The sequence below is a fragment of the Plectropomus leopardus genome, chromosome 2 (genome assembly GCF_008729295.1).
Source record: "Plectropomus leopardus isolate mb chromosome 2, YSFRI_Pleo_2.0, whole genome shotgun sequence".
In the NCBI taxonomy this organism is placed as follows: domain Eukaryota; kingdom Metazoa; phylum Chordata; class Actinopteri; order Perciformes; family Serranidae; genus Plectropomus; species Plectropomus leopardus.
The window spans coordinates 35997250-36013100 of record NC_056464.1 but is presented as its reverse complement, the minus strand read 5'-3'; the positions used below and the strand labels follow the sequence as shown (position 1 = coordinate 36013100).

The 15851-nt window shown below is 36.1% G+C and overlaps 1 protein-coding gene across 2 annotated transcripts; it reads right to left on the bottom strand.

Annotated features, from left to right (window-relative positions):
• Positions 1-3493: 3493 nt before the first annotated feature.
• On the bottom strand, positions 3494-14432 carry tomm34 (translocase of outer mitochondrial membrane 34). Of its 2 annotated transcripts, none has more exons than XM_042510127.1 (8): positions 14200-14432; positions 12409-12557; positions 11110-11209; positions 9663-9815; positions 8627-8799; positions 8301-8448; positions 7323-7449; positions 3494-5911 (listed from the first exon to the last, which is right to left on the bottom strand). In XM_042510127.1, exons 2-8 carry the CDS (start codon positions 12536-12538, stop codon positions 5810-5812), a joined length of 933 nt encoding a protein of 310 aa, XP_042366061.1. In that variant the 5' UTR covers positions 12539-12557; positions 14200-14432; the 3' UTR covers positions 3494-5809. The 2 variants fall into 2 exon arrangements, with proteins under 2 accessions (XP_042366061.1, XP_042366069.1); XM_042510135.1 differs by having other exon boundaries at positions 14310-14432.
• Between the last annotated feature and the right edge of the window lie 1419 nt (positions 14433-15851).

Here is a 15851-nt window from a genome sequence, read left to right as displayed (position 1 = left end):
AAGTTGGTCACTGCCTTCTCATCATGTTTTTGAAAGAAATCAAACCAATTTGCTAGGTTTCAGAGGGTTCATTTATCTTTAAACTGTAGTTCAGATAAGATGTTTTTATAATTGTGCCCTGTGCTCCTTCTGTAAGTACCTTCTCATTTAAACCAAAATAGTTTTGCCCCCCCACACCCTTTGTTTGAATTGGACCGGATTTGCTAAAAGAGTAACGTCTGAGTTCACTGCCAACACAAACATCACTTATCTTAATCTGTTAGCTGCAATTTTGATTTTGAGGTTGTCTGCATTTTCAGCGGAGCGACAAGTTCAAATATTCAAGCAGAATAACAAACAGGAGGATTTCTCCTCTGTGATGTTTGGCTACAAAATGTGACAACTTTTCCCAATAAATGCTAGAGATTACTAAAACCTACAACTGCAGGAAGAGAGCCAGGAATCAGGAGTCTTCTTAAAGGGACAGTTCACCCCAAAACATATTCATATAACACATACTTTTGGTTTTTTTACCTGTAGTTGTATCTATTAGTCTAAACTGTTGTGGTGTCGGTTGCCGAGTGTTCTCTCCAATATAATGTAGCTAGATGGGATTCGATTTGTGGTGCTCAAAATGCAAAAAAAATAAAAAATAAAAACACTATGTTTACCGTTGACTCGGTTACTCGAGGTAATCCACAGCTGTGTCATGTCTTGTTGTGAGCGTTTTCATGTATGAACTATTTTCTTTATTTAAGATTATTGCATTCTACTGGCCTGCTATTTAGTATGTTTAGCATCTGATTTAAGACTTAAAGACAGAAAAATCATTATATAATTATACAAATGAACACTTTCAATAAGATGGATATTCACATCATCAACCATTTGTTCAGTTTAACCTATTTTTTTTTATTCGTTTGAATGAATATTTTACCTGTCATACCACCTGACACCGTTAGTAATGACAGGAAAAAGAACAGGATATAGAATTATAATGGAAAAGAAATATGCTGAATAATTGTTTTTCTATTTCAAATACAAAAAAGTGTTTTTAATTCAAAATTCTCAATTGAGGTAAAAGTTGTAAAGTGAACAAAATCAGGACACATCACATCAGACCGCAACAACTCAAAAAGGCTACACTGCAATTGTTTGAGTAGATACAGTGTTTTTGGCGCGGTGTTATCCAGCTCAGAGGTGTTACGTGAATATCAGTAGATGCACACTTCCTGCTGCGCCTGGTACTGTTGGTGGGTGTGGTTCGGTAGAAAGAAAATAGCTTCTACAGTAAACTGCTTACAACAAGGTCTGTGGATTATCTTGAGTAACTGAGTCATGATTTCTGGACAAAGACATTGCTGCTGAGGTTTTTTTTTAAATGTTTTTTGGCACTTTGAGCACCACAAGCTGAGAGAAAACAGACATCTGCACGGATGATATCGCCAACACTCAGAAACTCAAACTAGGGCTGTGCAATTAATCGAATTTCAATTTCAATATCAGCTCCCAACAATAACAAAATAAGAAAAAACAATTACTTTTCCACATTCTGTTTTGCAAGTGTACGCCACGTGCGTGTGCATATTCGCCCGTCCTTCCCTCAGCCCAAGCTCAACTCCTGCAGACGATACTATAAGCGAGGCAAGTTGTATCGCAGCAAGGAAAGATGACGGGAAAAAGAGCAACAGCATTTGGTGAGCAAATAAGGCAAAACAAATTCAGTTGGATGAGAACAGTCTGGATACGAGGCATCCGACGTGGAGCAAAAAATAAATAAAATGCAGGATTTGCTACATGGTGGTGTCTGCACCACATGGCAACACGTCAAATCTTTTTAATCATCTTAAGTTTAAACGCAAAGTGGCCGATGACCAAATAATAAAAAAACAGGAGAAAAGGACGACCCCATCGACATCCACCGCAACGCAGTCATCAGTTAAGGACACATTACACAAAGCAACTGAATAGGACTTAAATTAAGAAGTCAAAAGAAGCTCAATGGGAAAAACTTTAAGAAGTTTAACTGTTTATAGAAGTTTTTTATGTTCAATAAATGCAACATGTTTACAAAGTCAATGAGTAATCGTGGTAAATAATCGCAATTTCAATATTGACCAAAAAAATCGTGATTATGATTTTTGCCATTATTAAACAGCCCTTACTCACACCAAAACAAACGTGATTTATAAATAAGGTCAGAGGAAAAAGTGCCTTTATTTTGGGGTGGAATAACACAGACATGAGAGCGGATATCAGTCTTCTCACCTCCAAACTGCAAATTAGTCTGTTTCCCCCCTAAAATGTAGAACTTTTATTTTTAACATGTAGAAAAGACACCGTTATTTTGTGCAATTCTTATGTTTATTTGCAGTTAAAACAGAAGCAGGTTGACAGAAACAAAAATAACAAAAACAGCAGAAATGTGATAAAAGTGAGATAAAATAAAGAATCTCAGTTTCCAAAAGTGTCCGGCTGTGGTCACACTGCGCAGCGTCTCGGCTCTATGGCGCAGATATGTGTGGATTTCACAAATTTTTCTCGATATGACAGAAACTGATATTTAACATTTGCGCTGAATGCAGAGCAGCAGACGGAGGGTGAAGACAGGCACTTCAGGCAACACGAAGATCGCCAAGCTACAGCAGGATCACCGACGGGATTTAACTTGTTTCACAATAATAAAACGATAAAATACAGAATGTGACGCTGCATTTGATATGACGACCCGTTTGAAGATGGTTTTACTTGGTTCACGCATTTGCCTTTTAATTGTAAATAAAACAAACTCTGATCTTAAAGGTAATAAACACAAACATAATTGTCAGTGGAGTGAAAAATGTATCTCAGACGTCGAAACGAGGCAGAAACGAAGGCAAGAATACTTTTTGTAGCTAACAGGCTCTGGATTTGAGGATGCGGCTGTTGTGACCAAACCTCACCGATGTCGCATGTTTGGAGGGCGGAGCTTCAAAACCGACAAACAAAATACACAATGCTACATTCATGTCGTTATGGTTCACATCAATTAGTCGTCCAAAATAACCCAGAAGTGCCCAAAAATTATTGTGGTCATTTTTGTGTCAGTAAAAGTTTGTCGTTAAATATTTATGGTACTTTAATTCCAAGGTGTAGTATCTTTAACCCTGACACGACCAACTTTGCCATCATCCTAAATGTGACGATGTGAGCATCAAAAAACCTGGTGATTTCTAAAGCTGCAATGATTAATCAATTAGTTGACAGACAGAAAATTATTTGCCAGCTGTTTTGTTAATCGAATAATCATTTTAGTTATTTTTTTAAGCAAAAAAAAAAAAAACAAACGTTTGCTGGTTTTATGCTTTTTGAATGTAGGAATTTGATGTTTTTCTTTGTCATGAATGACAAATTGAACAGATTTGGATTTTTGGGCAGTTTTCTGACATTTTATTGATAATTAATCGATTAATGGATAATGAAAATAATCATTAGTTGCATCCCCAGTAATCGCGACCATCCATACCAGATGATCCACTGAGAAAGACAAACACTCACACACACTCAAAAGCCTCAAAAAACCCAAATATAGGATAAAATAAGTTAACTACCTGAGTGTGGAACATTACATAAAAATGGTCGTTAACTTGTGATTGAAATACAGAATAAACCTTTATGATCACCGATGTTTACATCATGGACTGTATGTAAAGGTAGACGACACGCCAGCACCCCAAAAATAAAGCCGAAACATCGAATAAATTGATCCCAAATATGGTTTCTATGGTTTTAGGTAGGTCTTATCACCCTGATGTTCAAGTGTTTGCTTTTCTGATCAGTTTTTATTAGTTATTCTGAGCTATAAAAAGGTTTTGACGACATGACTGACAGATGTGTGTGCATATTGGTGTGCTTGCTATTGGTAGGACAGAGAGGAAGTGGATATTGTGGAGACATAACTGAGCAGACTCTGGCTCCAAATTTGTAGCCGTTAGTTACCGTCAGCTGTGTCTCAATATACGACATGACAGATCTTTTTATCATCCACTCTTAAATGACGTCCCCAAGATGGCAGCGGCCATATCGGTGATATTGATGTGATATTTTGGCTTCATTTTTGTCTGGACCGCAGCATGAAAGGCTAGCCCTATTAACGCAAAAGTCTGTCTGTGAGCAAGTGATGAAGTTTAGTGACTGTATTCCTAATTTTTTCTAACCAGCCTAACATAATATCATGGTGAAATTAACAAGCCTAATGGCAAACTAGCATCTAAGTTGCAGTTCTGGACAGAAGAAAGAGACGATCACCTCATTTTAAAGCGTGTTCACGTGAATTTTTGGGCTGAAATGCAACAGCGGAGACGGCTCATGGACAGCTCGGTAAAGCCAAAGTCAAAGCGAATGAAAGTCTGTGACTGCAGATCACTTCCTGTTCCAATTAAAAATCCTCCTCGCAAATTAAAGCCCTTTAAACCCATTTATAGCCATATACCAGGTCTTGGTCTAAATGATGTCACCGGCCAGCTCCGCGATATTTTGGCTTCATTTTTGGACAGTGTGAGAAAGTGGAGACATGTGTCCACCTCAAGACACAGTCTGTTTAGATGGGTCGGCCAGTCTGATTCTGAAATTGTTTTCAGTATTAACTTAAACAACGGGGGCGGAGTTGTAACAGTTACTCAACATACAAAACATCAATCTGGAATTTTTTTGACTAATGGTCAATGAATTTATTTTGCAAGCCAAAATCTCAGGAGTCTCTGGTTCTAGCTGCTCAATCTGCTGCCTTTATTTGATTTATTTCAAACAAAAATTTCTATTTTTGGGCTGCAAAAAAAAAATAAAATTAAAATGTTACCTTGAGTTTCCAGGATATTGCTATTGGCATGTTTTCTGACATTTGTTTATTAGAACAAACAATTAGATCGACTGCAATAAGAACCTGAGTCACTAAATACGATGGTACATAATGTGAGACGATGTAAATATGTCAACTGTTATCAAGTTTGCTGAAAAAAAACTTCAAACTTTATTTATATAGCACCTTTGGTGCAAAATTGCAATGTAAGGTGCCTAAAATACAATATTATTTAAAGTAATAACAATGTACTTGGTTGCATTATCCTTAATCAACTGATTTTTCTAACCCTTATTGTATTAATGCATGTTGATCAATATTTACTATCACATATCACCAGACCACCTACCTTTTCAGGTAATAAAAGCTTTCTGATATTGGAGCATTTTGACGCCTTAAATGTCATCAGAGAGTGAAACTGGATCACATGAGACACCAGGTGGTTGTTAATGGTCACTTCTTCCCAAATTTGGTGTTTTAAATTTTTAAATTCCATCCAAAGATGACATCGAGGCAAGATGTGTGAGAGCTCAAAAAAATCGCCAGCTGAACTTTACAAATGATGATGATAAAGGCTTATTCTCAAACAGAATTATGATGCATGTCAATAATTTCAGATCTTATAAATAACCATAAATACTAAGTGACTTTAAACCGACACTTAAAATTGTAGTATACAAATATGGCCGAGGCTTCTTCCTGACGCAGCCTCGTCAACCAGAGCTGCGTTTTCCAGAAGCACCTCGAGACCAAGCTCACGTTTGTTCCAGTGAGAGGAAATAGATCGAATACGTGTTCGGTGTGAATGGAGCTTTTGGGAAACACAGGTCGAGTCTTTGACTCAAAGCGGCTGAATCGTGTCACTGCTCGGCTGTTTTTTTTTGTTGTTGTTTTTTTTTCTTATGAAAACACCAGTGATTAGTCTTCCGTTCCGTTCTGTACGTGGTGCAGTGACAGATCCTTACCGCCGTCTCCGGAGTCCCTGATGTGTCGTCACTTCTTCTTCTGCACCTCCTGCAGCAGCTTCAGGGCCGCAGAGTTCTTTGGTTCCACTTTGAGCAGGCTGTTCAGGTCGTCCTCACAGGCTTTGATGTCCTGCAGGAAGGACAACGAGAATTTAAAGTTGGGAACTAAAGGAGGTTGAGGAGAGCGGTGACACTGAGATAAAACCTTGACTTTGCAGGCTGATTTGGTAGTTGCAGGTGTCTGTATAACTTTTGTGTGCAGCCTCTTCAATTTGAATGTGTTCACTGAAGATGAATTTTCTGGAATAAATTTGCTCCGCTTGTGGTGTTTGAGACCATAAATAGTGACATTTTGAGTTTTTCACATAAAATTTTAGACCTACTTTTCAAAATTATTTCTAAATAAAGGAACAAATGAAACCTGTCACTTTGACTCTAATCTCTGGGACCTGTATTAGCCTAATTGGACTAGTTTATATAGGAAAAAACATCCGGACTAAAATGTCATGAATTTTCGTTGACTAAAACAAGGCAAACAATGAAGGATAAAAATGACTAAAATGCCCGTTCAATACCAGCAAAATTTTAATTCAGAATTAGAATCAGAGATACTTTATTAATCCTAGGAAGAAAATTGTGTTTTTTTACCGTCACTCTGATGCGAGCATAGAGAATTATCACAAGTAGAAATAAGTGCAAGTATATAAGAATATAAATATAAAAATCGAAATACAGTAATAGTTAATAATTAGCACAGTATGAAAATATTTAAATATTTTAAAGTATGTACAATATGCTGAGTATGTATGTAAAAATATAAATGTAAGAAATACTGCAGTAGACAATTAGCACTGATTTGTGAGTATTTAGATAATAATATGGATAATGTGTGCTGAGTGTTTAAAGGGTGCAAAATGTAAACCTGTGACTCATGCTACAATGCAATGTATAAAACTTGTATATAAATTAAAAATATTTAAAAAATAAATATACACAAATATAATTATGTGTTATGGGCGTGAAAGATATCACACCACGGGTAAGGCATATATCAAAAGATGGGATTTAGGATTCTATGAATACATATCAGATCAGTCAAGTGAGGATCGATTTGAATTGGATGAATCAATTATTTTAACCCAGCCGCACCAGATTTAGACATATACTAAAACTAGGTGTAAAAACATAACAGCGTTGCCATCTGTGCTTACTGACTGTTAAGTTAATCCTTGTGCTCGTTTGTGTTTATTTCATCTAGTTATGGCACTTTTTGGACATTTTTTACCTCAAACCTCCAAAACAGTCAGCAGTTTTATGGAGCTGAGTGCCGAGCTAACGTTGTCCTCTGTGTGTGCTGAATACTGATGAGGAGAGGGCTGCCAGGGGGAAAAACGTCAGCAATTATCAAGGCAGGAAATGCTTTTATTTTGTCTCCCGCCCTGAAATCCTCCAGGCAGACGCTTTTGAAAAAAACGTCTGATTACTCTTGTGTGGGAAATGAAGAGCAGTAGTAGCACAGTGATGAAGATTCACGCTCTCACCTTGAGCTCCTTGTGAGCCTGAGCCCTCCTGTAGAGAGCCTTGACGTTGCTGCTGTCAATCATCAGAGCCTCGTCACAGTCTCTGACGGCGTCTCTGTACTGCTTCACTGACAGGTAACACAGCGCCCTGATCACACACACGCACACGCACACACAAAAATAAATTTAAAAAATCAAATGTCAGAGAGCTTATATGCAGACATTTCTATCCACAAATCTACAGGTGTGTTTTGACCCAAAGAAACTCACTTAATACATAAAATGATTGTGGATACAGTATATATGTGTTTTTTTTAAGTGATCCTTTTACATATTTTTTTATTCTGTCTTGATTCTCACTGTTATTACTTTTATACTTTTTATTGTACTTACTTTTTTAAATTCATTTTTTATCTCTATTTTTTGGCATCACCAAACTTCTTTCTGCCCGAGGTCTCTTGTTTTTGGCTGTTAAGTTTCAAGAGGCTGTGATTATCCTAGAGGTCACCAAAGGTCATTTAATACAGTGATGTCTGTTTAAAAAATAGTCTCAAAACGCAATGAAATGACTACTATGGAAACTAACATCATAAAACACACTAATAAAATTAGGCTTGCTGAATTTTAAAGAGACTCAGCTTTTAAGTCCGACCCAATTTATACATTTCAATCACTGTTTTGGGACCCGAGTATGCAGAAATATTCATATACATTAAGAAGCAAAAATAACACATCTGTACTGCATGCAAAAATCTGCACTGTTTTTGCCCAAAACTGCATGAGATACAACTGTACAATTCCCTCCATTGCACCTTTTGTACAAAGATTTTGTGGTCTTTATATTCTATTTTGTCTGTGTCCTCACCGCAGCGGCCGCAGGTTCTTGTCCGGCCTCCCAGCCTCTAAAGGACAGTAATGTCGGCTGAGGATGCCGGCATCCTAACGCAGTGAAAGAAGTTAAAGGGATAAAAATAAGATGTGATCCAGAGTGTGACCCACCTGTTGGTGTAGGTTGTGATCTCAGTGGGGTTGTGTTTGAGGCTCTGGCTGTACTTCTCTATGGCCTTCTTGTGCTCTCCTTTCTTCACCAGGGCGTTGCCTTCCTCTTTCAGGGCGAGGCCTTTCTTTATGTCTTTATCACTTGGAGCTAAAAAGAGATGCCACAATGCCAGCTCCATGTAAACAGGTCTGAAGACATCATGCTTTAATCCATAAAGAGACGTCACATTCACACCGGATACCATCGAAATACTGATGATTACAATTAAGATTCAGTTTGAAATAAAATTTAACTGCATGAGCAGAAAACAGAAAATATGAATCACCAGGCTTGTTTGTTTGTCTGGCGCTGTTCTGTTTGGGTGCGGGGTTCGGTTGTGCAGCGTTGGCGGTAGTTTTCTGGGCGAGTTTCTCTCTGACAGACAGAGGCACGGTGGGGATGGGAGGAAGCTTTTCTCTCCATGCCAGTCCGTCTGCCTCTGTGAGCGCCTTCGTCATCCTGAGAAATGATTGACAAAACACCACATTAATCAGAAGTCTGAAAATCTGTTTGTCTTTTAACCCTTTGAGACCTGGACTGACATCAGTTTTGCTGTGCTGTGTTCAGACACCTTTTGCAAGCATTGAAATCTTTCACTGTAAGCAAACTGGTTTGGAAACAAAAAAAATGGGGGGAAAAACAATAAGAAACCTGAACCTGCAAAATGCAAGAAATAATAGCAAAAGGTGAAGAGGAAATGCGCCAAAGAGAGAGAGAGAGAGAAAAGCATAGGAAAAAAAGTATTTTAAAAAAACTAGGGAAATTAAAAAATAAAACACAAAATAAACAGTATATTAAAATGATTAGAACACTATATATTTAAAAATAATGACACTGAAAAAAAATTATTTGTTGTATTATTATTATTTTTTTTTCATCATTTCCTATTTTATTAATTATTGTTTTCTTTCTTTTTTTCTTCTTATTTTAAGCTTATTTTCTTGTAAGTTTAACTTTTAATAAAGTTCTTGTTGAGTTGCTCATTATCTTCATTTTCCTGTTTTTGAAATACATCACTCAGGTTTCAAAGGGTTACGTGAATTAAACAATGCCTGGAAAACTAAAAACCACCCTCCGTACTTGCACCATCATGGTTTCATTATTTTCAACAATTTATTCTGTAATTAAAAATATTTAGTGCATTAAACAGATCAGTTTTTGGTTTCATAGTTCTGGATTGTGGAGAGGACTAATGCCTAACACGACTGAATTATGGAGAGATTTTCCAAATCATCTCAACACATCATAGTATCTTTTTTAAAATATTCCTCAGAGTGCATAAATTTTCTGGCGTTTGACGTGCTGGTCTACAGCCCAGGTACCTGTTGGTGCCGTCGTGAGCAGCTGCTATGTTGCAGTCGATCTGCAGTGAAGTCTTGTAGTCTACGTAGGCCAGCCTGTAACGCTCCAGAGCTTCGTACGCAGCAGCACGACGCAGCAGAGACTTCACATTGAACGGGAATAACTCCAGAGACCTGAGAGAGTGACCACAATGACTTAAAAATCATCCTTACCAGGGTCGGCCGATACTGGATTTTTAGGGCCAATATACCAATATGAGGAAGCAAAAAAAAAAAAAATCATATTCTTGAAACATCGGCCAATATATATATCTATATATCTTTTTATATTAATATCTATCTTAACAAAGCAATTATCCCTAAAATGCTGTCATCAAACACCTGTGACAAAGATATGTAATGAAGGTAGGATATTTTAAAGTTTAACAATAAATTTAAATTTAAAAACTAAATTTATTGTCAAAAATGACATCAATATGCTGCAAGACTGAAATTAATTGGCTAATTAATTTTTATAAAATACCTCAAGCATATTGTATATATATATATATATATATACACACACACACACACACACACACACACACACACACACATATATATATATAAGGCCAATACTGGCCAATAAATACAGCTGGGGGGTATGTAATATTTCAAACCTTCTGTAATTTCTGGTATAGGGGTGGGCGATAAGGAAAAAAAAAGTCTTATCGCGATATTTTTCATATCAGTCTATATCGCTATATATATCTCGATATACATCAGATCACTATTTCTGTCAAGCTTAAAGGTTCCCGTTGACTGAAGTGGGATGTGAAGATATCATAACCAGTGATGCACAATAACCGATACCGATAAAACCAATAATTTCCAGCTTCTTGTGGCCGATAAGAGTCTTTTCTTTTGTTTTTTGCAAAAGACGAATGCCATTCAAGCATTTGTGATACTGCTGCTGCACTTGTCACACACACAGTGTATAATAGTCAGTGTATTAAAAAAGCTTAAGTGAGTGTATATGTCCGTCAATCTGGGCTCTTTTTTACAAAATTCAGGCTCAAGCATAAGTTTAGCTTCTGAGGTGAGCTACATCAGAACACGAAAGCAACAAGAAAATACTGAAAGATAACATATATACACACACACAACATATACATACATATATATATATATATATATATATATATATATATATATATATATATATATATATATATATATATATAATTAAGTGGAATAACTCTAACAATTTGATATTTGAGCATCAAATAACAAAACAAAAATCACAAAAACCTGCACAAAATCACAGACTACAAGTGACACAAGACATAATAATAATAATAATACATTTTATTTCTAAGCGCCTTTCTCAGCACTCAAGGACACTTAACAAAGATAAAACAATTACAATAAAACAACAGATAAAAGCTACACACAGTATAAAGGAGGATAAATAAATAAAAGCACTTACATGTTGCAGTCTTTCACACATTCTGCACAATTGCCATCTTTCAGGTAGCTTGCAGCACGGTTTGAGTACAAAATGCCCAAATCCTCTGGGTTCTTTTTATCTAAAGAGGGAAATAAGACTGTTTTAGAGGAGCACTTCACCAAAATTGGTTATTTAGCCAAAACTCATTTGGCTAAGTCCATTTAGAAAACACACAAAGAGAAAGAAGAGAAAAGGTCAACTGACAAGATGGAGAGCTATAGAGAGAGAGATACTGAAAATGACAAAACTTTGATTGAACATTGACAGGTCAGAGTGGTATCCAAGCATGTTGTTTTTAATATTATTTTTTGTTGGAAAAATGAAGGCATAAATGTGAAACTGCTGACAGTAAGGTCTCTGAATTTATCATTCAAATAATTAAAAAAAACACTTTGAAAATAAACATTTTCAGATTTTTCAGCTCCTTGTTTTGCTTATTTAAGAATCCATTTCTTTGGGAAAAATGAACACATAAATATGCAGACTTCAACAGAGATCCTGAGCCTCTGACCTAAAACAAATACTAACATAAAGAAAACAACATGCAAAATACAAATGTTTTAACAAAAAATATGGTTATGTGTTTGGACTTTTTAATGTGTAGATGTTTTTTCTTGCTTAGTTCAACCATTTCAAACCTCGAGGGAACTCACTTTTTATGCTACTTTCAGTGACTTATATATACTTAAACCTTTGAATCCTGAGCAAATTTTTGAGATTTCTTTTTTTTATGGAAAAAATGCAAGAAATAAGAATGAGAAATGTTCCACATATATAGCAAGAAATTATTCAATAAGAAAATGAAATTTATTTTTAAAAAACTAGATTAAAATGTCAATGGAACATTTTTTTAAAAAAAAAGCTATGGAAATTTTTTTAAAATTCTGAGGTAATTTTGTTGTACTTTTTTCACTTTTTTGTACCAATTTATTTATTTTTGGGTTATTTCTCTACTTTGTTGCTTATTGCCTTCTTTCCATAATTTTGAAAAAAATCAAGTCAATTTGCTTGGGTTTCGAAAGGTTACTGTCACCTTTCATGTTTACTTTCTGTGTTATTTTCCATGTTCTGTTTCCATTTTAGATGAGTGAACTATCTATTATTGATTGAGGTTTCATTGTCAAATACTTGTGATATTACTAGCCTAAGTGGGTATCCACAGAGCCTTAAACTTACCAGCATGTTGATGTGGTAATCATTTTTAAAAGACATTTTGGCCTGACAGGCATTAGACTGGGATTAAAAAAAATAACACAATGTTTTTTCATTCACACTTACTGGACTTCTCCAGCTCTTTGATCGCCTGGCTGTAAAGATTGGTGGCCTCTCCGTACTGGCCCGCCTTGAAATTTTCATTTCCAGATTGTTTCAACTCTGTCCAGGACTTGGACTTCTGTTTCTGAGGCATCTTGACTTTCAACGGTTGTCTGAAAAGAAGAAACACTGGTCAACATCCGCACATAAAAATAATCTCTGTAGATTGAACATTTAATTAAATGATTAACTTAGAATCAAAATATTTTAACTATACACTTTACTTTTTGGTATATGGTGCATTACATTAAATATTAGTGCTAAACACTACTATGTAAATATAAATAGTTTTCATGTTTGCTAATTATGTCCAAATAATATATCAATATATGTGTGTGTTGTTTTTCGTTTTTGCTGTTGTGTTTTACATCTGCAAAATAATTTTGTGAGTTTACAGTTTTTTTTTTGTATTTATGGACGGTGTCTTATATTTGAAGATTAGACATTAACACTATGTTGAGGCAAATCTATCTCCATATTTGGTTTTACTCTGTGCCATAAATAAATATGCATCTTTCTACAGCAATTTCAGCAAAAACTAAATTCACAAAGGTAGACATTATTGTATAGCTTTTGTGTTAAGCTGCTTTTAGCTGCAGTAACTTATAACTTTCTGAATAAAATAGAGACTTAGTGTTTGCCAATGATGTCCAAACAAACAATATTGTTTTTTAATTCGTGGATGTCATCTATGTTTTTCCTGCTGCAATTTATATCTGCAAGTTAAATTATAAAATTATAAACTATTTTTTTGAGTTTACAATTTTATTTTATAGTCATTTTTTAAAGACTGTGTATTTTGTATTTGCAGATTACATACTAACTCAAGGATACAGGTCTGCTCACAATTTGGTCAATGCTGCTTGATATAATTTAAACTACACCTTTCCACAGCAGTTTCAGCAAAAACTAATTTCATGAAGACAGTTTATTGCATGTGCTGCTTTTAGCTGCAATGATTTATAATTATCAGAATAAAAAAGGGACTTAGTGTTTGCTTATGATGCCCAAATAAACAAGCGATATTGTGTTTTAGTTTGCAGATGTCATTTGTGTTTTTCCTGCTACGTTTTCTATCTGCAAAATTGAATTATAAAACTATAAAAATCACTTTGTTAGTTTACTTTTTTAAGGACGGTGTTTCATATTTGAAGATTACACATTACCACAAGGACGTAGGACTACTCACAAAATAATAAAACTGAGACATATCTATCTTCATATTTGGTCAATACTGCTTAATATAATTAAATCAAGCAGTAAACACTAAATTCACGAAGACAGTTTATTGCATGGATTTTGTGTTAACATGCTTTTAGCTGCATTAACACATAACTATCAGAATTAAAGGGGGACTGAATGTTTACTAATGATGTCCTAATGAACACACAATATAGCCGCATAAGTCTTGAGTTAATTTAAAACAGTTTGCTAACGTTATGTTAGCGCACCGACATGTTATCATACCCAAAATACATGTTAGCCACCGGTAACGTTAATTGTGTTTTAGCTTAGTGTACTTAGCTACACTTAGCTGTTCTAGTAGAATACATTTCTAACACTAAAAGTTGACTTTAAAAGGAGCCACCGCTGAAATAACCTCAAGTCTTGTTTTGTTTTAATTTGCCTTTACTTCTCCTTTCTGGCTTTCAGCTCGCTAGCTCAGTAACGCTAACTCGAGCCTTAAAGAAAGCTAAGTTAGCATGCTAACACGAGCTAGCTCCGCTAACGTTAAGAAGCTCCCACGCTTCTTACCGGCTGCCGGTTCGAAGAGAAAGCAAAGCAACGAGGAAGTCCTCCTCTTCACGACACTAAACGACTACCGGCGCCCGACACTCTCTGTACCGGGTGTTGTTGATACTGACATTACTCGGTGAGCTTCTTTTCTCCCGGTCGGTCCTCACTCTGCCGCTGCTCGTGCGGGGTCTCACGCGGAGTAACTGGAGGTAACTTCTCGGTTTGCCGCTCGGCCGGAGGCGGGGGGCGCTTCAATACTGTATCGGTTTCACTTCGTATTTCACGCTGCGTTCAAAGTCCTTTGGAAATTGTAGGGTTTTGGGAGATCTTGGTGCGGCCCCTCGTGGTCAAATTTGATGAGCTATTAAAAGCTGTTAATCTTGTCCTCGCTGCAAAGGCCAACCAGCTGATTATTTACATATGTTCTGTTTACATATGTGCAGGAGGCTTAGGTCCATCAAGACCAGAACCTCACGCCACAAGAACAGTTTCTTCCCGTCTGCCACCGGCCTCATAAACAAGGCCCAGGTCCCCCACGGACGCACTCTCCTCATAGACTGTACGTTACATTAACGTGTTCATTAATGCACATCACCGGCACTGCTGCTGGTCATGCGGCACATCCACACCATAAAGCTGCACTCAAACCTGTATAAATGTGAATTTCAATGTAAATATCAATATATATCTTGCACTCCAACCATTCTTGTATATAACACTTTAATTCCATGGTTCTGTTTCTTGCACTGTTACACTGTTACTTGTGTTACTTGTTTTGTTTTGCACTGCTAGACTCGTACTTTTTATATTTTATATATTGTATCTTCTATTTTATCTGTTTTTTTTTCTATATTTATGTGCACCAATCCACCAGAACAAATTCCTCGTATTGTGTTAACTATACCTGGCAATAAATCTTTTTCTGATTCTGATTCTGATTCTGATTTCTGGTCTTGTCCTAAACTCAGTACTTTTTGGGCTAACATTTTTAGTGCTTATTCGACAATGTTTAAAAAAAAACATGATGCCTAATGTCATGACTGCTTTATTCGGACTCAGACCTGAAACCTGCCCTCTTGAGAGTAAAGCTGCTGTGATCATAGCATTTTCCTCCTTAATTGCCAGACGTCTCATTCTCCTGTCTTGGAAGAATCAAACACTCCCAAACTTTACTAGATGGATTAGAGACACCATGCATTTCCTTAAACTTGAGAAAATTAGATATACTCTTAAAGGTTCCTTGCAAAAATTTAGAAAGACCTGGACTCCCTTTTTAGAATTTTAGAGAGTTTACAAGAACCGCTGAATAAGGATGAATAATTAAATGGCGACCCCAACCCCCATCTATTCGTTTTGTTTAATTTTGATTGTTCCTTCCTTTTTTTTTCTTTTTTTTTGTTCTCTCTTAGTATGACTGCCTTTCTATTCTCTTATTATGTCATATTTTGGGCACCTTTTTTGTAATCCTTTCCTAATTAAGAGAAAATAATGTAAATCCGGACTCGATAGCATTAGTGGGATAATTGGGAGGGTATGACTGGGTGGTTGGGTGGGTGGGAAAGGACACACTGTTCTTATAGCTATCCTCATTTAAATAATGTGTGTATCCTATTTTTTACAGAAACATTGTTACTGTATACTGCATACAAACATGCTATTCTCTGAAAACT

What these genes read in the sequence shown, in the direction of transcription:
- tomm34 (XM_042510127.1), bottom strand. Translation starts at nt 12,538, where the DNA reads ATGCCTCAGAAACAGAAGTCCAAGTCCTGGACAGAGTTGAAACAATCT. An exon ending in GCTCACGACGGCACCAACAG is followed by an intron (nt 8,800 to 9,662) that starts GTACCTGGGCTG and finishes ATCATTTCTCAG; the next exon opens with GATGACGAAGGCGCTCACAG. An exon ending in ATCACAACCTACACCAACAG is followed by an intron (nt 7,450 to 8,300) that starts GTGGGTCACACT and finishes GTGTGTGATCAG; the next exon opens with GGCGCTGTGTTACCTGTCAG.